General features: G+C 41.5%; 1 protein-coding gene across 2 annotated transcripts; it reads right to left on the reverse strand.

Annotated features, from left to right (window-relative positions):
• Positions 1-763: 763 nt before the first annotated feature.
• prkcq (protein kinase C, theta) lies at positions 764-18172 on the reverse strand. 2 transcript variants are annotated; one of them, XM_026326805.1, is made up of 18 exons: positions 18077-18172; positions 13682-14041; positions 10448-10647; positions 9532-9592; positions 7701-7881; positions 7578-7609; positions 7402-7487; positions 6844-6973; positions 5675-5784; positions 5325-5454; positions 5070-5230; positions 4564-4737; positions 4382-4473; positions 4101-4163; positions 3862-4000; positions 3010-3198; positions 2520-2648; positions 764-1628 (listed from the first exon to the last, which is right to left on the reverse strand). In XM_026326805.1, exons 2-18 carry the CDS (start codon positions 13797-13799, stop codon positions 1470-1472), a joined length of 2154 nt encoding a protein of 717 aa, XP_026182590.1. In that variant the 5' UTR covers positions 13800-14041; positions 18077-18172; the 3' UTR covers positions 764-1469. The 2 variants fall into 2 exon arrangements, with proteins under 2 accessions (XP_026182590.1, XP_026182591.1); XM_026326806.1 differs by lacking the exon at positions 18077-18172 and adding an exon at positions 14275-14448.
• Between the last annotated feature and the right edge of the window lie 4479 nt (positions 18173-22651).

Here is a 22651-nt window from a genome sequence, read left to right on the forward strand (position 1 = left end):
AACTTTATTGTGAGGCATCAATTGGGCATCTGACGTTTCTGCCTGTAAATATGTTCTGAGTCAAATTTACAGTAAATGTGCCATCATAAATGTTGTGGTGTATAATTACTTGTATGTGGTGTATAATTGCTACTTGTGCAAACAATATCTGCACATCTATTTTTTTTCAATATAGATTTAAAAATAAACCTGAAAAGGCCCCTAAAGGTATTAAAAGGTTTTAAATTTCATACACACATTTTTAGGATTTCTTCTAGTCAGCTATAACCTGCTGTAAAACCAGTCCATCCATCATTTTCTGCTTCTTTTTCAGGTCCAGGTCATGTTTAATGATTAATTCATTTTAGGATTATGCAGGAAATAATTACAAAATCTAAAATGTGTGTAAATATGGAATTTATTTCACACTACATTTGCTATATAATTGTTGGCGATTGCTCCTTACTGGTCTTTATCTCTCATACTTTGGCCTCTGTGACTGTGGTTGAACTCTTTCTCATTTTTTAAAATAATCTTAAATTTAAGTTGGAGAACCTGCAGAAACTTGAAGTGGTCTGCAAAACTTTCAAATGTGAAAAGTTCACGAACACTGGAAAATTTGTATTTTTATGAGGGAAATGTCAAGTGGAAAAACTGAGAAGGTTTTCTGCTGTCAGAGCCTCCACCTACACACTCAGCCTATCTGTGGATGGATGCTACACATGATCAAAAGTCTTCAGTCAGAAACAAAACAGATGGCAGATTTATATAAAAAAACACATAGGTGTACGCATTTTATTGTACAAGATTCACAATAAAGGGAAGAACACAAACTACAGCATCCAGGGATCTAAAGAACCCGATCCATATTAACAGGTTGAAGGAAACGTCACTACTAATAACACATCTATTCCACCCACAAGACAGAATATCGACATAATTACAATTCACTTGTTAAATGTTTTTGTCACATCTATACCCACGGCTGAGGTAAAAGACTCGGTGAGCTATGGAACAGGACGATAACAAGGAAACGGTAACAATAGATTTCTCTGTTTTCTTTGCTTGAAGAACTTCACGAAGTTTTCTGAGGCACCGTGAATTAATTACAAGCTCATTTGTATTGATAAACACATCTTGATACACACAAATGTTAGGTAAGTGGGTCAGAGACTTAAAGGTGGAACTCTAGCAGGTAGGAATTGTACATCTTTGATAAATTATAACCTACGCTCTATGTACAGAGTCTTGGTATGGACTTTGTCCTGTGAGGTGTCAGGTTTTACGTATGTTTTTGTTTTATTTGAGATTTTACAGTTGAGAGAGACAGAAACGACTTTACAGTTTAGTGCTTGACATCACCATGACTATGGATACAGCTGAGTTTTGTCACCGTCACAGTCTAAAGTCTGCAGTTTGCTTCAGTTACAGTCCAGTGTTGGTTGTGCTTGAGCAGCTTGTTTGCAGGTAGTAGGTTGGCGGTCAGGTGGTCAGGGGCCAGCGATGCGATTCATCCCAGGGTTAACGAAGGAGAAGTTTCTGAACATCGTCTGGTCGACGCTGTTGATGAGCGTCCTGTCGGCACACGACAGTCTGGGCTTCTCGTTGATAAACTCTTTGTCAAAGTTGCTGCAGTCACTGGGCGACGTCTGAGATGACGGAGAGAAAACGTGAACGCACAAATAATAACAAGCTGCTGTGAAACAAAGTCAACTGGATACTAAAGTGTGTAAAGTGCACAAATAACAGATTAAACATCATCTTTGTTTACTATATAGACATTTAAACATGAGTTTAAGGCTGCAAATTGATTATTGCACTATATTTAGACATTAATGATGAGTAGAATATATTATCTAGTTTAGTGTTCCCTCTAAGAAGCTGGACCAGCAGAAACTGGTGGGTTTATTTTATTGATTTCTTTGCAGTTAGAAAACAGACTGACATAATTTCTCAGAGCCCAAGGTGAAAGATATTTAATTTGCAATAACATCGACCAGATGATGTTCATCAAATTCTTCCAGCTGTGGCTCTAGAGAGAGGTTGGATGAGTTGGTTTGTCGTCTACGTGTTGATCTTCTCAGCTTCCCAGAAAAATAAAACAGCCTCATTAGTTTAGCATTAGGGTGAAAAAGGATCCAGTTGTTCTCTTATAACAGACACTTTATATAAGTTGTTGTGTCTCGGTGGCAAAAAATACTATGAGCATGAGTTGTAATGATGTGTGCTCATCCATCACACTATTCATGTGCCTTAAACAGGCTCATTTCTATTGTCAGAGCCTTCAACTAGTGAATCATCTGTAGTGGGAGCAACAAGATGCTCTGGTTTTTGTGGGGTTTTGGTTCTGCTCCCCTGGATGTGAGTCTCTTCAAATGATTTGTTCCCTCTGTCTGGTCTCACAGATGTTTGTTGTTGGATGGCAAAATATGCAGAAAAGACAGGAAGTTCAGTAATGTTTGCAGGAAGCTCTGAGCATTTACATCTAATGTACCCTGGTGAGTCTGTGGCCTGCACACACACCCTGTTGTTGTACTTACTAAAGTTGGCCTGAAGGGCGGCTCCACCTGCCGTTTTTCCAAGGCGTTCCAGTCAGTGCTGTGGAAGAAGTTGTGTTTGCGGATGTTTCCTTTCACCCCCAGACGCTCCTCAGGCTCTCTGACGAACAGCTGCAGCACAAATACGCAGGAGCCGTACAGGCACAGTGTGATATATCCAACAGTTTTTCAATGAACTAATAAATGTCACACATTTCCAAAGTCGCAGAGAACCCTGAGGTTTTAACAAACAATTGTTTCTGCTAGAAATGATCTGCAGATCGACTGATCTATTAGTTGTTGCAGCTCTAAAATATATCTAGTATCATAGTTTCATGTTTTTGTTAATGGATAATTTGGATATGATTGGATATAACACAGATAATTGGATAATAAAAAAGTGTAACTAGTGAAGTTATCCTCAAAAAGTCCATCCCAAGAAATGCTGCCTGGAGATGCTAATCCCTTCAGCACCACAGAAACAGAGTCAGACCTTGATTAGTATGTCCCTGGAGTCTTTGGGGAGCCAGCGGGGGTAGAGTGGGGTGTCTGTTCGTATGGACTGAAATAGCTCCTCCTCATCGCGGCCGTGGAACGGCGACTGGCCGATCAGCATCTCGTACAGCAGCACCCCGAACGACCACCAGTCCACTGAGCTGCTGTACTTCTGACCCAGCAGAATCTGTTCCACAGTCACAAACACACTGTTAGAACAGGCTGCCCCTAATGCACTTTGCACTTTAACCCCTGACACAACGCACAGGCCATAGACCTGCGGACTGAAAGTTTTTGCTCAGGGACATTTTGACGTTTGTGCCAACTTTAACGTTTCATTTCTAACTGTAAATACGAAACATTTACCTTCATTTTAGTTAAACTATCGGTTGAAGGCACCTTGTCCTGTATTCATAATAAAAATGTTTTTTTTCTTTTCTTAGGAATACAGAACATTTTAAATGTTACAGTTTTTGTAGAGAAGCTGTGCCACGTGTTTTTCTGCTTATTGCTGAGTAAGAGCCTGCAGGTTTGACCTCTGGCTGGTTTCAGACAGTTTAAGGCAGCTAGTTTTATTTCTAGACTTTCCCTTTGACACTGTCTATAAGACGGCCCTCATCATGGCTGCTGTAACAAAATAGATCCTTCACAGTTTAACAAAATACTCAGTTCTTCTATGTATCTGTCCCTTCAGACTGATCTAAGTAGAGTACTACAGTGTTTAGATATAGAAAGAAGCCTCATTAATCTGATTTCCCCCTGTGCTTTTCCTGCTGTGATCCGACCAAATGTTTCCTGAGGAACCCAGTTTGTTCAGCTTGTAAAACCATAGAGAGCTGCGTGTGGTCACCTCTGGGGCGATGTAGTCAGGTGTCCCACAGAAGGTGGAGGTTCGTGAGTCTTCCTGCATGTTCTCCTTACACATGCCAAAGTCTGCTATCTTTATATGGCCCTCGGAGTCCAGCAGCACGTTATCCAGCTTCAGATCCCTGCAGACGAACAGGAGCAAGAAAGAAAAAAACAATGCAAAAGCTGAAGCTTCTAAATTTGACTTTTCAGTCTAGTTTGTGGCTCATACTTGGAACGTACCTGTAAATGATTCCTTTAGAGTGCAAGAACTGCAGCCCACAGATGATCTCAGCTGCATAGAAGCTGCAGAAAGATGAAAAGGAAACACGGATGATGTTACTTATGTTTTTTTTTTTTTTCCTGCTTGTTTCATCTCATCCGTACGTGTCAGTCGATAAAAGTGCTGACTTGCTGACGCTTCACTGTCATAAATGAACTGGGGGAAAGAGATGCAAAGCCTCCCACCCACACGGTCCAAAGCTAACAGCGCTGCACGCTGTGTCTTTGGACGGGATACATACGTGGCTCTGTGCAAGTCAAACTTGTGGCAGCTCTGGATGTGGAACATCAGGTCACCTCCATTGAGATACTCCATGACGAAAAACAGGTTTTCCTGTGTCAAAAGCACAGATGTCAGGGCTGTGGTTTTCTTGAGGAGCGCTGGCGTGAACGCTCAGATGAGTTCTGAGTGCACGGCTGTTACCTTGGTCTGGAAAGTGCAGTAAAGCTGTGTGAGGAAGGGGTTTTCCCAGGCTAAAGACAGGACCCTCCTCTCCACCATGGTGCACTCGACATCATCATCCATCAGGACCACGTCTTTTTTTAGGGCCTTCACCGCAAAAAACTTCCCACTTTTTTTCAGCTCAGCTAAAAACACCTGGAAACAGAAAGAACGTCTGAAAACCTGCTGCGAGTGGACAGGTTATCTGTTTCTTTAGTACTCTCTGCCTGTGTTTAACACCTTTTTTATAATGCCTCTGTGGTTTTCTGTGGAAATTTGCTGCGTGACAATTGCCCACAAGCCTCTGAGTGTGTGAAGGATGTGTGTTAAAGAGAACTAGAACTCTTATGTCAAACTAATGGAAGATCTTTCCGTGAAGCTGGTGTTTTGTATTTTTGTTGAACTCTAAAAAAGCCTTACGCTCTTAAATAATATGCTGTGTATTTCTATTCTGCTTTGTCTTCTAGGAATCGGGGCATGTCTGCTACCTTGCCGAAGCTGCCTTTCCCCAGCATCTTATGCAGGGTGAAGTCATCAATGTTGAATTTGGGTTGGTGATCCTTCTTGGGAACAGCGTACAGAGGCTCCTCTTTTGTCAGTGGCTCAGTGTTGACATCTGCAGGTCCTTCCCATGAAACCCCCTGCAGCTCTGTGGGAAGAGGCAGGTCGGCAAACAAACACATGGTGTTACAGAAAGAACAAGCTCCAGATTTGATCAAACAAAGACGTTAACGTTTGTGTACCTTTGTTTGCAGCTGTCAGTGTGGCCGGTGTGCTTGCTACCAACTCAGACGTGGGGCGGAGCGTTCCCGGCTGGCCGATACCGACTGGACCTTCCCGACCAATGATGTCACTTTCTTTGGTGCTTTTGGCCTAAATATTAAAGGTAAGAGCAGTGTCACACAGGTGGGATTTGGTGTTTTACTGCAGATTTGAGTTAATTTAAAGTTAAAATATCCAAAAAATAGTCTTGAAAAATAGCATTTGCACCATGTTGAGACAGACATCAGAGTTGAAAACATCATAAAAACAGAAGTTATAATAACCTGCATGACTAAAACCTTCTGAAAGAGCAGAGGTTGGTTTTTCTGACCTGCTGTTTGCTCTCGATGATCGCCAGAGCCTCAGCCATCAGTTTCTGGTTGATCCCACACAGGTTGGCTACTTTATTCTGGCATTTATGGTGCACGTTCATACTGCACTCTGCACAGAAAACACAGCAGTAACACACTTTGCCAGGTAATAGCGTAGAAAGCTTCTCACTCTATTTCATACAATTTGCGGCCAAGAGGGAACAGAATCAAATAAGTAACATCCAGGTCACAATAAGGTAATGTCATAATATATTGCTTCTTTTTATAAAGAAGAAATTACTGTTTTTATTTGTCATGTTTTCTTTTAGCCAGCAGAGAATATACTGTACAAACACACACACACACACACACTGCATCACTGTGCTGGCTTGTATTGAAAATGTGGTTAATGTCACTGCAACATTATATTCTCCACCTGCTGTGGCAGCTGCAGCTTCTGGTCGATTGTCCAACATGTGAAAAAAGCTCAGTGTATCATCCTGGTGGGAAAAGTTGAAATGTCTGGTGTTGAGGCAGCTGTTAGAAGTATATCATGTTGTGCTGTGGGCTAAACCATCATGGCTGTTAATCTTTAAATAAACTAAGGCTTAATTCTTCTGTTCTGCCCAGGACAATCTGACTAACTCTTACATCTGTATAATCTCAGTCTTTTTTCTTTTTATCTGTTTTATCTTAATTTGACTCTTATTCAAGGTGTTATTCTTTATTGCACACTAGCCTTTGCAGCACAGCCTTAGGAATATGCCACTATGGATTTAACTGTCCATACACCATCAGTGTGTGTGTGAATGGATGGGTAAATAGGAGTGTAGCACTACATGTGTGATGAATTAACCCCTAATTGGGAATTTTGGATCCTAAGTTGGACACTGAGGACAGAGTTGTTGGTCTCATTAACAGTTGCTTTTTGTTTGGACTGTGACCTTTGATTCGCACTATTTTCTGGCTGTTTTCATCCAAGCTTTCTGCTGTGTAGACTCAGCTGGTCTCTCATACAGACATCTATGAACTTCTCCTGCAGGGCATTGGCGTTTAAAGGGTTGCTGTGATAAGTAACTGAGGTCAGACCAAAGCATGGGTGTGTACGAAGTGTAAACCAACACCTCCAAGTGTGCAGTGTGTGCAAGATGCTTAAAGTGACAGAAATCAGAAAACTCCCGCCTCTCACCCTCACATTTGAGCCCCTGCTTGGCGAGCCCCCACAGCAGAGTCCCGCAGTGTTGGCAGAAAGTGGGACTTTTGTAGTTGTGGACTTTAAACCTGTGGGGCATGTCGATCTTGAAGCGCTCCTTGTGGATCTGCAACACATGCAGCTCATTACACACAGATTGTTACAGACGCCTCAGCTCAGTTTTTGTCTTTGCAAACAGACCTGCAACCCCTTAGATCAGCAGGCCTGAAACAGTAGTAGAAACACTTCCTATACCCAAACAGTGGGTGGCAGATCTGTTGAGGATCTCTGCAGACATGTGGCCGAGGAGGAAGTGAAACAGGAGCAAATAAAAGCAGCAGATGAGATGACAATATCTGGCGTAACGATGCCTCTGTATGAGGTGACTCCCTCATTAGTAACCATTACACCCACAAGTTTACAAATCTCCTGAACAAACTTTATGAGCGACAACTAAATTTAACCGATTACCCAGAAGAAGGCACCGTGCTGTCTGAGTGATTTATGCGAAACAGTGGGTGTGAGTCTGGGGAACAGTCTGAGTCTGACTCTTACCATTGTTTCTTTGCTGTTTATGGCTGAACCGGTGCATTTGGCAATGACTTTGTCTATGCATTTCTTGTGAATAGCTGCGTTGCACTCTGAAGGACAGAGATGACAGAGTTCAGACAGAAGCACATCATGAAAAACTGGCCTTCCAGTGGCTCAGGGGAAAATAACCTGACACTTACGTCTGCACTGGTACCCCTGCTTGTTAAGACCCCTGCAGAGGAGAAGAACAGGAGAAATGACTAAGGTGTAATGAAGAAAATGACTAATGTGGTGAGTTTGTGAAATCTCAGTGTGTCACATACCAGACGAACTCTTTGCAGACGGAGCAGAAGGTCGGCTGAGGGAAGAACGTAGCGCTGAACTCGTGGCATTTGACGACGTGAACTTTGGCCTGTTTGATGGCGCCGCGTCTCTGGTGGAGGGCGAACAGACCCTCTCGCTCCCGTTCAGACTCGGGGTCTCCCTCGGTCTGACCTGCAGTATCTGAAGCACATCACCAAACCTTTCATTGCAAGAGGAAGACAGACCCCAACGACATGTAGTTGCTGAGCTCAGCTCTCTGTGGACAGGATGATCGCTTTCTGCTGAGAAGATTTCACACTGAGGTTTCAGTTCTCTCACCTTTTGTGGGTTGGGTTTCTTACCTACATCGGTTTCATTTTGACCAAAGAGTGAATCTGCACCATTTCACAAACCATATGACTTTAAGATCCAGGCCTGACATCTAGTTCTGCCATTTAACATCAAACCTCCTGCTCTGCGTTTGTGGTTTTACGTCTTCCCAGTTTGTTTAGGTTTTATCGTTTAGTGCCAGTGAAGCTTAATCCGTTTTACGTCCCTGCTGTCTCCTTAGTTGCTGCACAGCAAATGCATCTTACCGTCACTTGCTGGACTGAACCGGAGAAACTGATGCATTTCACCGTATTAGCGTCGTTACTCTGTGTCTATCAGGACTTGGATTAATAGTAATTTGCCTGTTTTTTCTATAAAGGCTTTAAAATAGTGTTGTATCATGTTCAGCTGCTTCGTGTTTTTGCTGCTTTTTTGTGTTTTGTTATATTGGCTAGTGTCACGTCTGTCCAGAGGACGTTGTACAATTAAAACCTGACTTCCTCCAGTTCATACACAGTGATGCTGCTCATTGTCCCCTGGGGTAAAAGAAATAATAATATAGCTGAGGCAGTCTTCAGAGGGAACTATAAATATAAACTTATTGGCTTTTTCCTAAAGTTGAGATGAGAAAGTCCATATCATTCTGCTCGCTGCATCTGTGCAGAATCTATGGCTACATTAGAGGTTGCCAGACACAGTTGGTGAACATTGGCTCGATGGTATCAAATCTGGCAACCCCATTGTAACAGCATGACTTTGGGATGTTGTGCACAGTCACCACACCATCACCAAGAAATAGTTCCAGCACAAAACTCCCCCAGAAACCACAAGTTGTCATTGCCTTCAGCTCAGAGCTGGTAGTAGACACTGATTCACTCTGACAGCAAACACAGATGAGCATATTTTTCTTTAGATCAGTCAGACAAGCGGTAGAGAGAGTGAGTTTTATATGTGGTCCAAGGGGACGCTCAACAGATCAGGTTGTGAGTGTACCAGTCCCTATTACCACCTGTTGTTCTGAGATTTCCTATTTGCTGGGTCTAAATATAGAAACGTTCTTTGTGTTAGTTCCCGGTGACTTCCCGGGCCCTTGGAGGTGTTAATGTCAGGAAAGCACCAGAGAAAGAGATTGAGCACACAGCAAATCATGTCCGCTGGCTCCAACAGGAGGCACAGGGTCTTATTTTTGATTTTAGAAAATGTAACTGGTCTGTAATCGGCATCGCAGAACAAACCAGAGCTGCAAGTAATAATTGACATCTGCTGCCTTCACCCCTTTATGATCACATTATTTTTTTTACAGTGTATCTCCACAAGAAGGTTAAAATATTTCCTCAGTTAATAACAGCAACACCTTTTAACAAAGCTGTGCATTAAAGATAAAATTAAACCTCTAATTTTCACTTGTGCCTTCACAGATTTTAATTTAATTTTCTCAGTTTCAGCTATAGAAAGTTCTTTTTTTTGTAAGAAATAGCTTTGTTCTAAAATATTGTAGTATTGTGAAGTGAAACTACTCACCACTTTTCTCCAGATAATATCTGGCCTCCATCAGCAGACGCCCCTGTGGCTTCAGCTCCAACTGAAAGATGAACAGAAACAGGACGAACTGATGAGAAACAGAAAACAGCGCTGCTGTTCATGAGAAAATTATTGCGTATACAAAAGAAAAAGGAAGGATGTGGATTTAAGATGATGATGACGATGATGATGCACCAATGATGAAACTGTGCACGTCATGATGTGCGGCCGACGGTCTGATGAGGAAATTCAGTGTCAGATTTGTTTCGTCCATTTACATATATATATATTTTTTAGATTTGGTGCAGGGGACAGTTGACATGATGCTACTGTGGCACACAGACTTTCAAAGACACAGTCAGACTGTCTCTCTTCAAATGTCTGGACATCTTGTTGGATGATTTAAAAAATGGAGGGAAAGGATTTGTGTTCAGTTTAATTAAAGCAGCTGTCAGTGTGTTGCTTTGTTTATTCTACTTACATGATTCTTGTGCCCAAATAAACGAACCAATTAGTCTGGAATTATTATTATTAAGGTTTTTTTATTCTGACTAGCTAAGTGATAGTAACAGATACGTTAATTACTGTATGTTGCTGTGTATTAGCAGGACGTGTACATGTAGCACAGCCATTATTAGTGATTTTAATACACCTGTTTTGTGGGCGCTGCAGTGCAGGTGACAACCTAGTTTTTACCCATTACATGCAGTGTCGATTTTTATTGGCTGAGATGAGGATTAGCAACTTTAAACTTTTTTGTTTTTTGTTTTTTTTTTTGACCCACAAGTGTGTCAGCCCATCTGTACTTTGCCAAACAGCTGCCCTATGAGTCCACACACACACACACACACACACACAGTCACACACAGTCACACACACAGTCACACACACACAGTCACACACACTCTGCACCAACCCAGATCTCCAGCTTGCCGTTCTCTTTCTTGCATCGTGTTGCCAGCAAGTCCAGAGCCACCGTGGCTTCAGATTTCAGCTCTGCCGTCCGGTCCTTCACCATCACGTGCATGATGCGACCGCGGTGGACGTGGGCATCGAATGTGGTGCTCCAGGGTGGGTACATAGTGGGCTTCTTCTGCTTATACACTTGGCCCTTTTCTGTACAGAAGAACGTACAATAGCACGAAAAGACGCCTCTGTCAGCAACGGGCAGGAAATAAAAGTGAATTTTCACTTTGACTTTCACATCGGTACTTAAAAAAAACCTGTACATCAGCAAATGAAATGTTCTTACTGGCAGGATAGAAATGATACAAGGTGCAACCATCAGTTAAACAATGAGGTTGGTTAGATTTTCTTGATCTTTCTTATTGCCCACAAATTCCACAGGAAGATAAAACAACAACAAACTGTCTGACCTGTCAAGTATTTTCTCCTGATATATTTTATTCCTCTTTCTTCCTTTGCTGTCCCAAACAAGCTCCTCTGTTAAACTGAGGGACATGTTCCTTCATTATGTCAGTGCCAGAGCACCAAGTGTGTGTGTGTGTGTATCCGCCTGTGAAAATAGTCCCAGATACAACACATACTGTGTACACAAACAGGAGCTCAGAGCCACAGGCACGGAGAGTATTAGAGTATTACTGACTTATTCTTTTGATCTTTCTATGTTTTTTGTTGACAATAATAAAAATATAGAATACCACCAGCCACATCCTGTAAGTGTTTAATTCACACGTTTTTATTAGTAACATCCGGAGGATGGAGCAAGTTTTCTGTCAGGCAGCAGGAATTAATCTGGTTGAATAGGAAGAAAATAGTTTTATCACTCTCTGGGGCTTAGATGCTTTTTATTACTTAAGTGCTTTACATTAAAACACGTAATTTATTGCCATCTGGAGAGTCAAGACATTAAAACATTAGTCGTGTTCTCTGTTGTTGCTGATATATTTAGTTTACATTACAGGATGATGGATATACGTTTTAAAGCACCTGGCCAGCAGACTGTTGAGATTATTATTTCAGTGTTGAGAGATTTTTAATCGCATCACATGGCCAGGAATAAAAAAGACGTCCTGGCCTCCATAATTGACATCTGCTCCTTTTATTTCTCTGCAATAACATCCCATATATCCACTTACATAACAGCCACATGTCATGTTGCCGCTTCAACAATAAAGCCCACTAAGCCTTTTACTCCCAAAGTGATCAGTGGTGTTCTCCGTCGTCGGCTAATCGCCTGCCTGTCCACCAGCCCTGCCAGCTGCCGTCTGCACCCATTAAAGCACCCACGGAGGAAAATATGTCTGTTTCTCCTCACTGTGTTTCTTCCTGAGAAACCTTCTTTGTGGCATTATGCAGAGTGAGGTGTCATGTTTTGGTGTCAGCCAGTACTCAGTTCCTGTGTTGTTCTTTGAAAAAGCAGTGAAGATGCATATACACCTAAGGGTGCTCTCGTTCCTGTGCTCCATCAAAGACATCTACACGTTCGTCAGTTTATGTTCTGTAGGTGTTTTAGCAGAGACTTTTAATTAGTTTTTGTTTGATGGCTTCAGTTTGAAGTTATTGCATTTTCCTTTTGTCTAAAAAGCTTCAGCCAACTCTGGTATGTTTATCCGCTCAGTTGTTGGTTTATTATGCACAGAGGAAAATCCAAGTCAGTCTAATCCAACAGTGCTGCAGTAAATCCTCCTTCATTGAAGGTGCTGGTGTTCACTTTGTGTTTGTTAGTCTTTCGGCTGCTGATTCAGGATCAGTATTTTACGTTATACAAAGAGCTGTCTGTTCTTCGGTCTGTACTCGCAGATATTGTGTTGAGTAATAGTAATAATACCTGTTGGTAAAACACAGTACAATTCAACAGCAGAGTAAACTCAGACTGACTCAGCTGGTTTTGCCTCATTCGAGTAGGATTTGAAAAGTGGAAGTAAACGAAGAATAACCCGCAGTGACAAGCTGTCAAACAAGATTTTCCATTAACACAAAGGATATTTGTCACATTACTGAAACAAAGAAAAAGGAAACAGAATCAGTTACATGTGTAAGGGCAATTACAGTTTCTGCTTTTGTTGTAACATATAAGAAACAGCTTTGGTGCAGTGTTGTGTAACTGTAAGTTATAAAGCTGCATTCTGTCTTAGCACTGCAGGCTAAAAGCTGCTTATTGATGCTTTTTATCACTTCTGTTTGAAGATAAAACCAGTTTCTTTGTTTGATTTGATGGTAAAAACCGAGAATCGTTTGTACGTTTTCATTTCATATATTGCGGTAATAAGTCGGCAGTGTTTTCCTGCTCATGATGGTATCATCCAGCCATGAAAAGTCTTTTTTTCTGTGGTAAAATGAAATGAAACTAAATGACACTGTTCCTGCAATGAGTCAATTTAGTGTAAAAACACACACTCTTGTAGGGCAGCCTAGTGTTTTACAGAAGAGGAAAAGAAACACCATAACCGTCCTCTTTTCCTCTGTGGCACATTGTTTTTAGCTCCGTCCTGCATCATACTCACCAGTGGTTAAAGATAGACAGTTGCAGAACAAAGATATCGGCTCTGAGTCTGTTATCGTGCTGGGAAGTTTCCCAGAGTTGTGACACTGTGTGTGAATCAACAACCACAATGAAGATTTTGACAAATGAAGGATGTGGAGTCGTAATATTTAAAAAAATTCATGAGTCTTTTTGCATTGACAGTATTTTTGTTGTTGAACTGGACATGTCCGATTTCCTGGGATCGCATACTTTAGATTCCCTGATCAGAATTACAAGTATTTACATAATAGTCATTCATTCTGCAAACTGTTAACAAGCTTCAGAATCTAAAAATGTAGATGCTAATTACACATTTGCCAACACCCACTGTTGAACAAGAATAGTTTTTCCTCAGAGACACCCAGTTGACTGGAGCGAATGTAAATGCATCCTGAGTTGATGTCTATATAGATATTAATTATTATTATTATAATGCACAGAGACTCTACAATAGGAGGATGTGCCGCTTTTCTCTGTTTCTAAAAATTGAAGATTACACCTTGACCTCTGGGAGACTTTGAGTATTTTTCATGATTTTCTGATATTTCACAGATTAGTACTTGGATGAGCTGCAGCCTTAAGCACCAAAGACAATACAACCACAATCTATTTGTGCCTCTATCTGTGTCTATATTTCACACACAAACTCACACGGTCTCTAACCTGTGTCGATGGGCTCCTTCATGTAGACGGCACAGTATGGGTTCAGCACCTCTTCGTGGTAGGCCAGACCGGGATCGATCTCAAAGTTGGAGAAGCCAATCCGCAGGAAAGGCGACATGTCTGCAGCTTTTTATTTTCCGTCCTCCTCTCAAAAATATCCACAACAACCTCCACGAAACCTTGCACTGATTCTTATTTTTGTTTCAAACGATGAGATTTCTCAGATTCTGGAAACTATGCCTGTGTCGCTGTCAACCACCGTTCCTTCACCACAGCACTCACAGCGACTGCCCCTTTTCCTCCAGAGGAAAGATGGGCTGGCAGGCGAGGAGGTTTGCCGGTTTAGGCGCTCAAAACGACCTACGAGAGGAAGAGAGAGAGAGAGAGAGAGAGAGAGACAAAGTCAGAATGAGAGATATGTCACCACCAGTGACGTCCAGACCACAAGAGCTGATTAAGTCCCCCTTTACAAACTCAATACATTTGTCTGCTCAGACTGGCTGTCAAAGCTGGGTCTTAAACTACCCCCTGCCCTGTGGATCCATGGACAAACCAGCTCCTGAACCACAGAGCAGCTGAAATAAAACCCATACCTTCAGGGCTTGGGAGACCCCACCTGTCACGTTTGGCAGAGCCTCTGAGGTGTAATAAAAATAAAAATAAATCCCTTTTTTGGTTGCGGCCAACTGTGAAAATTACTGTAGTAACAGTTCTGCGCCTATTGCAGCAGTTTTGCTGACAGGATCTTTGACTTTGTGACGGTCGATGTGATATTTGAGGCCTGCTGGAGAGCTCTGTGTGTGCGTGTGTGTGTGTGTGTGTGGACTATTTTTGGAGCTGAAATACTAAACGCAGATCAGGAATATACACGACTGCATGCACCTGACAGCAGCACTTGGTGTCATCGTCAGACTCTGGCACAGGCACAACTCTAACTCCTGCTGATCCTGAATCAGTCGTGCCATATATGTAAAAACACATAGAAACATGGTTGGTAAGAGAATTTGTTTTTAGAGATTACTGTAGCAGCACAAAGATTGTGAGAGGTGTAGGCAGCCTCTGTGCTTGATCTATGGTGTTAAACTGCATTTATCAGTGTCTTTGTATTACTGGTGGAAATAGTGACTGTGTGTAACGTGAGAGAGCTTGCTAGTGAATCCCCTCGGCTCATGGCACGTTTCAGCGTCTTGTTTTGGTTTTACACTTGCTTACTTCTCTGTTCTGATTCATGCCCACTGATCTCATAACGTCATTTCCACCGAAAGGCTCTAAAGACCCTGTTCTCTGCCCGCTGGGGCAGAAACAGCAGCAGGTACTGGCTGAATGTTTAGCAGCTTAAGAGCAGGATTTCTCCCTCTGGGGATTGTGGAAACAAACCAGCGTGAAAAGGAGCATGATAATTGGACTTGGAGTCATCTGATGGACTCAAAGACCACTCCAGACCAGTACTAATGTTGTTGTGTGAACAGTAATGAGTTAAGCTGCTGAGATGTTTTCACTCGGATTTTGTTAGACACTTCAGACTAGAAAGGAGAAGTAGCCCTAAGAAGTCGGGCTGCACATTATGGTTATTTTCAAATGGTGTAAAAATATAAATTAAAAAAAGTATTTACTATCCAAGTATTTACTTTGTTTCAGCTCCAGCAAAATGAAATACAAACACAGTGTTTACCATCAGGTGGAAATATTTTCATCTTTACGCTCGAGTATATTAATAAACATTAATAATGCAAAGGTGACGACATCAGCGTGTCACTTCATTTGGTAACTATTTTACTTAATATGGGACACAGACTGATCTCAGCAACACTCACGCCCACACACACTCCTCGTGCTGCACCAACACAGGGGAAGGGTGCAGAGCTGCAGCCCTCCCCTGCAGTTTGAACCTGAACTATAATGCTGCCTTGATGCAGGAGGAGTAAAATTTCCGGTGCTTAAGTTACGACCATGTAACCACACTTCCTGTCTCTGGGGCTGTGTAATTTTTCATTTTGAAGCTTCACAGGTGGGGCTGGTGCAGCACAAGATTGAAAAAAACACCACAAATACCAAATACACTTGCTGCTGTGTACTGTGAAAAATTCGGCAGAAAACGATGAAAAGCATTTTGTGTTTTTCTCCGTAGCCTTACTTAGTTTACAAAAAATCCAATACAAGATAAGAAAATATAGTTTACTGCTCCGTTTGCAGTGTCAGTGATGTAAGCAAGCTACATCAGCACCATGAAACATGAATAACTTTGGATTAAAACACCTCTAATTTAAATGTGCTTTGGGTTTGTGGTGGTCGCAGGTTCTTTGCTGTGATTAAAGTGTTAGATCACATGGACTTTACACAGTTTGGTTGACTGGTATGTACCTGCATGTTAGAAAATAGATAAATTGAACAAGTGGTTTTGAATGATGCCATATGCAAAAGTGTGATGATACTTGAGAAGAGCTGCCTGTCACACCTCTGATTGCAATGGCCAGACACTACATTTAGGTGAGCCAATCGTTATATATAGAGATCAGTTCACTTGAGACATAGTTCACGGTCCAGTGACCGCGGCCCTGGCGTCGAAACAGTCACCGTGCATCCCAGTGCAGACACTCATGGTGCTGCACACATTAAAGAGCCTGCTCCTGTGACTCCTGTAACTGTGGTTGTCAGTGGGTATGTTTCGTTTGTTCAGCTGCTGTTGCTGTGGTCTGCTGCACTGTTGTAACTATTAACCTCATGCAGTTTTAAAAATATGGGGAAGTTGCACTGCTTGTGTGTTGTGTGCATTGTGTTTTATGGATCGTGTTGTCTGCAGGTTAATATAGTCGTTTTCTATCTGAAGTCCACTAACCTGGTCAGTTTGTGATGAGACGAGAGTCCACATCCTAATGGGATAGATGAGTGTGGTGGATTAAGAGAGGACTCGCACTGTGGTCGTTGTGAAAACGTCCTAATGTGCTTTTCCCAACCTCAGGGCTTTGTGTTCGTTTTAACGTGTCACTGCAGTGAACCGGTCCTGCTTTGCTAACACGGAGCACGATCGACAGGAGCCTTCTGGGTCTGATGTTTATCTTTTTCAGCACAGAGAGCGAACAGACTGTTGTCTCAAAGCACACACTTTTATGTGTTCAGGCATCAGGGTGCCATCTGGGGCGGTGGATTCACTGTACTCCAACCACCCACTGGTGCTCAAATGCCACCACCACCCATCCTCAACACACACACACACACACACACACACACACACACACACACACACACACACACACACACACACACACACACAGGGAGGGAAGGTCAAGCACCAGTGTCCCTGCACCAGAGACCTTTCAGGCCCTTTTATGAGAAAGGGAAAAGTCAAACAAGCCTCCCACCTCACTCTCAGTACAAACGCCATCAAAGTGCTGTGCGACGTGTTTGTGCACCGCAGCTTTTTGAAGTAGCCAAGAGAGAAAGGAGGCAGGTCTTTGTTGTTATTGACAGGGGATCCGTGTGTGTGCGTGCGTGCGTGTGTGTGTGTGTGTATCATAGAAAAGCTTTTGACTGTAGCTGCAAGAATCCAGACACAAGTGGTCGGTTTGTCAAATAAAAAGCACAGCGCACACACACACACACACACGTGGCCTTGAGCAGCTTACGCCAGTGATTCGTTTTTTACTAATGCTATTATTTAACAGGGCATCTAAAACACATTCAGATAAATTAATACTTTTTTTTCTTCTTCAAAGGATATTAGCTATTACTGTTACATTACATTAGATTAACCAAGTACATGTGAGGTAGTTACATTACTGCATTAAAATACTGCAAAGTGTTCATTTGCATTATTTATTATGTACACAGATTTGGTGTACCGCTACTTTACAGAGATTTAAATCGTATGTCGCCCCAAACTTCTGCTTCACTGTATTTAACAGACAGTATTTAACTCTTCTACATTTATTTGACAGAGGTTTTACACAGAGAACATTTTTATATAAGATTCGCTTCATATAAGATTCATTATTATAGATTGAACCACATAATTATGTGCAAGTTTACTGTACATGTTAAAGTATTTCAACTAATAATCAAATTATAACAGTCATGTAATGACTTAACAGTGATCGGTGCCATGGTACTGCCAGTTTGATATTTTTATTATATTGAACTGCTCATAGCTCCACACTTCAAGTGAGACTTTAAAGGTGTTTATTGGTTGTTAGTTATACAGTTATACACGTGTCTACTTAAATATGGGATATGAATATGTCATTGATTTAAGTCAGTGTCCCTTCAGTAGTCACTCATTTTGTTTCCAAATCCACCTGAACAAACACATCAGAGAATAAAACGAATGAAAACTATCCTCTACTTGGTGTAAAACACAAAACCTAAAGCTCGGTGTCAGCTACAGAGCAGCGTACTCACCTGTGAAAAGCGACGGTGTCCACAGAAGTTTAGTGTTGGCAGACAGAAGCTGCTCTCCATCCGAGCTGTTCCCTGACAGACCAGAGGCAGCGAAACCGGTGCATTTAACCATGAGATCACGGGGCGTTCACTGACCGTGGGAAGTTTACAACTTCAAGAAGAGAACACGGGATTTATCCAATTTAGTGAATGAAAACTGACAGCAGGAGAGTTACCCCAAATGTGGCCATGTTAGGTGTGAGTGGTGTAAAGGTGACTTGATTTGATTTGACCATTTAAAGTGTATATTAAAAAGAGTTTGTTTCATACTTTTGCATATATTTTCTAAACATTCCTTCTGTTTTTGCTGCAGCTCTGCACCATTTGAGTGCTTAAATGAATAAACTGACCAAAATTGCAACAAAACCTCCATTTAGTGTTGCTGTATTTTGTGCGGCAGCATGTTTGCACCTATTTATACAATCAGCTGTAGGAACGTTTGGAGGGACCTTGAATGCAGCACAGATCTATCTGCCCACATAGAAGCTGAAGCTTCTTTTTCAAAAAGGACAAAGTAAAAGAGTTCAGAGGCCACATCCAGTAAGTGCTGATGGCAAAGGTGGGAGTTTAAGTGTTTCAGATACAGCCCTCAGCCCCTCAGAACAGACAGCACAACTTATTTTAGTACCGTTTAACTTTTTAAGTTGGTTTGCCTGCTTTTCTTTTTCCAGTAAACTGAGGGCAGTAGTGCGCAACATGAGACATTTTAGTGCTTTTTGTGTTTCTCATATTTTCTCTGTCGTATAAATGCATTGATTAAATTTAAAATAATCATTGCAAAGTGCCATGTCTGTGATCAACTGTTACAATTAACCAAGTGCAGGTAGCAGTGCAGGATAAAGGCTAAGATGACTCTCCCTAACAGTGATTAGCTGCACAGCTTTTGGATGTTTAGTCATGTGGCAGTTTGGTGTGTATGACTGAGCCTGAACGTGGAGCTCAGTGGAAAGTTGGCAGAGTTAATGTTCCCTCCTGAATCCTACTTGACAATATGACCTTAACTTCTGAAATTTCAGGGAAGTGTCTGTTTTGTTCAGGAAAAAACATTTTTCACTCATCCAGTAACAACATGGACACTGAAAACTGACATTAACGTTAGTACTTTACAGTTTGGTGCAGCCTCAGAAACACTCGATGCAGCAGAATGTTAGATATATATATATATATATATATATATATATATATATATATATATATATAGAATAATTTTCAACAGCTTTTCTTGCATTAACTCATGTTGTGAAAGATTAACTTGTTTTATAAAAACTGCATTTTAGAGTGATGTTACTTTTAGAGCTGGATGTTTTTATGCAGTGAACAGAAAGAAAACTAACACGTTCAATGGCTGCAGAAATGATTTAGATTCAGATTTGCCCAGCAGTCTACACGCAGTAACCCACACTGACAAAGTCAAAGCATGTTTTTAGACATGTATTGAAAATCTAAAACTAAAATGTACTCGGGCCCTTGTCAGGTTTAGAAAGATAAACACTCCAGTCAGGACAGAAACAAGGACATTTAGTCCAGAAACTCTCTGTAGAATCTATGATCAAACTGTGCTCAGACACAGGTCAGGACCAGGAGATAAAACCATTTCTTAAGTGCTCAGTGTTCCCAGGAGCACAGTGGCCTCAGTCACTGGGACCACCATGAGTCGGCTGCCTAAGTGCCAAGAGGGGCCTCGGTCAGGGAAGAGACCAAGAACCCTCTGTGACTGAGCTTCAGCTGCAGAGATGGAGAGCAGCTTCCATCGGCCGACAGAAGCCACTTTGAGTAAAAGGCAGGTGGCAGCTGCTGGGAGTTTGTCAGACGGTGTTTAAAGGAAGAAATCTGAAACCCAAGCACCATGAAGACCAGGCCCTGATCACCACCTGCTGAGACCATCCCACCAGTGGAGCATGGTGGGACCAGCATCTTGCTGTGGGGGGAGATTAACATCAGCAGAGATGGGGAGACTGGTCAGAGCTGAGACTTTAGCCCCAGAGTCTGACGGAACTGAGAGGATCCAGGGGTTAGCATTTCTAATCCAGATGTGCAAAGCTGGATTTATACAAGAGCACTGTAAGCTGAATTAAGGATCTGAATACTTTACTTTTTGTTTAATACATTTAGATAAAATTTGTCATTACAGGTTATTGAGTTTAGATTGATGGGCAAAAGTGGCAGTTTTAACCATTTGAAAGGAAACTCACAGCAGAGTCCAAGTACTTTATGAAGCCACATACAAATATTTTATATTCTCTCCACCAGGAGGTGCCAGTGTTCATGCAATAGATGTGGAGCCTGCAGCATAGAAGCAAATACTTGTAGGTGGAGCAAGACACACACCTGTGTCACTCTGCTTGATTAAAGAGCCAAATGTAGTTTTCTCTCTTCACCCATCCATCCTGTTAATGACAACCAGTCACTAATGTAGAGCAGGTCATACAGCAGAGCACGCCCCCCGCGTGCCCCCGTAGTTCTGTTTGATGTTTACCCTTTGACTTATATACTGACAAAACCAAGCATCGTTTTAATTATCGAATTCAAAGAAACACAAGTCGGCCTGTGTGTGTAACACTTCCTTCCCTTAACTGCTCAGTGTTTAACACCTTTTTTCAGTTGCCTTGTGCACACACACACACACACACACACACAGATGAGCATAATTACTAATTACAGGTCCCACAGAGAAGCATTACCATATAGTTAATATAGAGTCAATAGTGGGGAAAGCCCCAGATGTTTGTCCTGTTAGTGTGTACACATAGTGATGTGCTGTGCTTATATTATTTCTTCTGACGCCCTTCATAACCTTCCATTGTCCTGTAGTGACCTTTATTTTATTTCAGCATTTCTACTGCACTGTCCTAATGTTTCTGCTGCAAAATCATTTTTTTATCTAACATTTTTCTTTTTTTTTTTTTTTTTTTAGCTCAGTAGCAAAATACAGTAGAAAAGCAGAAAAAGCTCAACAAATTATGGCTTTTTTGCTTCTTTCATGTGAAAGGCAGAAGGCATCTCAATGAAACCCAACAAGAACCAATCTAAGAAGAGAACATCATGTTTTACCACTTAGAGCTCCGGGTCATATGCACCCTGTACTGTACTGTACAGTACTGCACTGTTCTACTGTACAGTACTGTACTGTTCTACTGTACTGTACTATTACTGTCCTCTCCTGTACTCTAGTGCTTGTTCTTCATTTCTCTGTATGGAGCACCACTGTCCTACACTTTGGTGTACTGTTCTTTACTGTCTTCTACTGTACTGTACCAGTAGGCTCATAGTAGTACCTCATGGGAGCTGTATTTCTCTGTGCGTACTAGAACTGTACTTCCTTAAACAGTCAGGTGTTTTTCTTGGCTTGCAGCCCGTCGTGTACTCTGTTTTGAAACTGCTTTGAATTTCAAAACCTCAACTGTGACCTGAGAGGAACCTCTGAGAGTTGAGCAACGTTAAAGAATGATTTTTGTTAGTGTTTTTAAACATATGCATAGTCTGAAAAGTGGCAGCTTGACATTTGCTTCAAACTGTATGTTCTAATGCAGAACGTTCGAAGCTCTGACAAGGATTTGAATGAATTAAGTTAGTCTCCGTTCTGTGTTAATGATTTTGGATTTCTCAAAATTAACACCACATTTCCCAGAAATCCAGTTGCCGCCACCTCATTTCTCATCATTTTACCAAGCAGGAGAACCTGTTAAGTGTTTTTTAAATTTTTTCTTCTGCTCCCCAACAAAATCTACAGGTTTTTGATTTGTTTGAAAGGATCAGCACCTTTTTTTTTTTTTTTTTTTTTATCTGTTAGATTTCCTGCTACATGCAGTGACGAGGCTGCTAAGGCGGAAAATCTTCACATTGGTTTTATTCATCTGTCTGTCCCTACCCTTAAAGCTTTAGTCTGGTTAGTACTTCTAGAAAACCTTTTACATTCAGTCTGAGACGAAACACCAAGTTTCCACCCTGCAGTGCAGACATAATCTTAGAAACTATCAGAAGAAACCTTTTACATGTCTGAAACATTTCACACCAGTCATCCTCCACTTTATCTGAGCCCTGAGCTTTTTCTGTTCGTCCCAGATCTTTCAGTGTTTTTATTGTGGCTTTGTAACACAAACAGAACTTTAATTCAGATTCAACAAAAGGAGTTCAGACAGCATGACTTTGATAAAACTGCACCCGTTAAATGATGAGTTAATCATTAAAGATTAAAATCAGCGATTTCAGCATCAAACTATCAGCGGAGCTACTTTGGCTTTGGTTGGACAGTGACTCGGTGTCGTCCCGATCTGCACATTTACGAAAACACTATCTTTTTGTGACGAGAGCACAAGAATCCTTTGGGCGTCCTCATGCGTTGCACTAAATTAATCCTCGTACACAGACTGAATAAATCCAGCAAAGCATTTTTTTGTCCTTTGCAATCAGTCTCTGTTTCTGTGGTGAACCTGAATTTAGATGAGGATATTCGTTAAATCAGCTTATTTCTCATACTTATTTATGAGCAGTACTGATTGGCGATGAGTGTATGTGTCTAGTCTAATAAAAACCCAT

The sequence above is a fragment of the Mastacembelus armatus genome, chromosome 23, assembly GCF_900324485.2.
Source record: "Mastacembelus armatus chromosome 23, fMasArm1.2, whole genome shotgun sequence".
Classification (NCBI taxonomy): domain Eukaryota; kingdom Metazoa; phylum Chordata; class Actinopteri; order Synbranchiformes; family Mastacembelidae; genus Mastacembelus; species Mastacembelus armatus.

Bases quoted from the DNA above. Each gene is read 5' to 3' on its own strand.
- prkcq (XM_026326805.1), bottom strand. From the start codon at position 13,799: ATGTCGCCTTTCCTGCGGATTGGCTTCTCCAACTTTGAGATCGATCCC. The intron at 7,882-9,531 runs GTGAGTAGTTTC...GATGTGCTTCAG, and splicing joins ATATTATCTGGAGAAAAGTG to ATACTGCAGGTCAGACCGAG. The intron at 5,785-6,843 runs GTGAGAGGCGGG...TTTTCTGTGCAG, and splicing joins GCAGGGGCTCAAATGTGAGG to AGTGCAGTATGAACGTGCAC.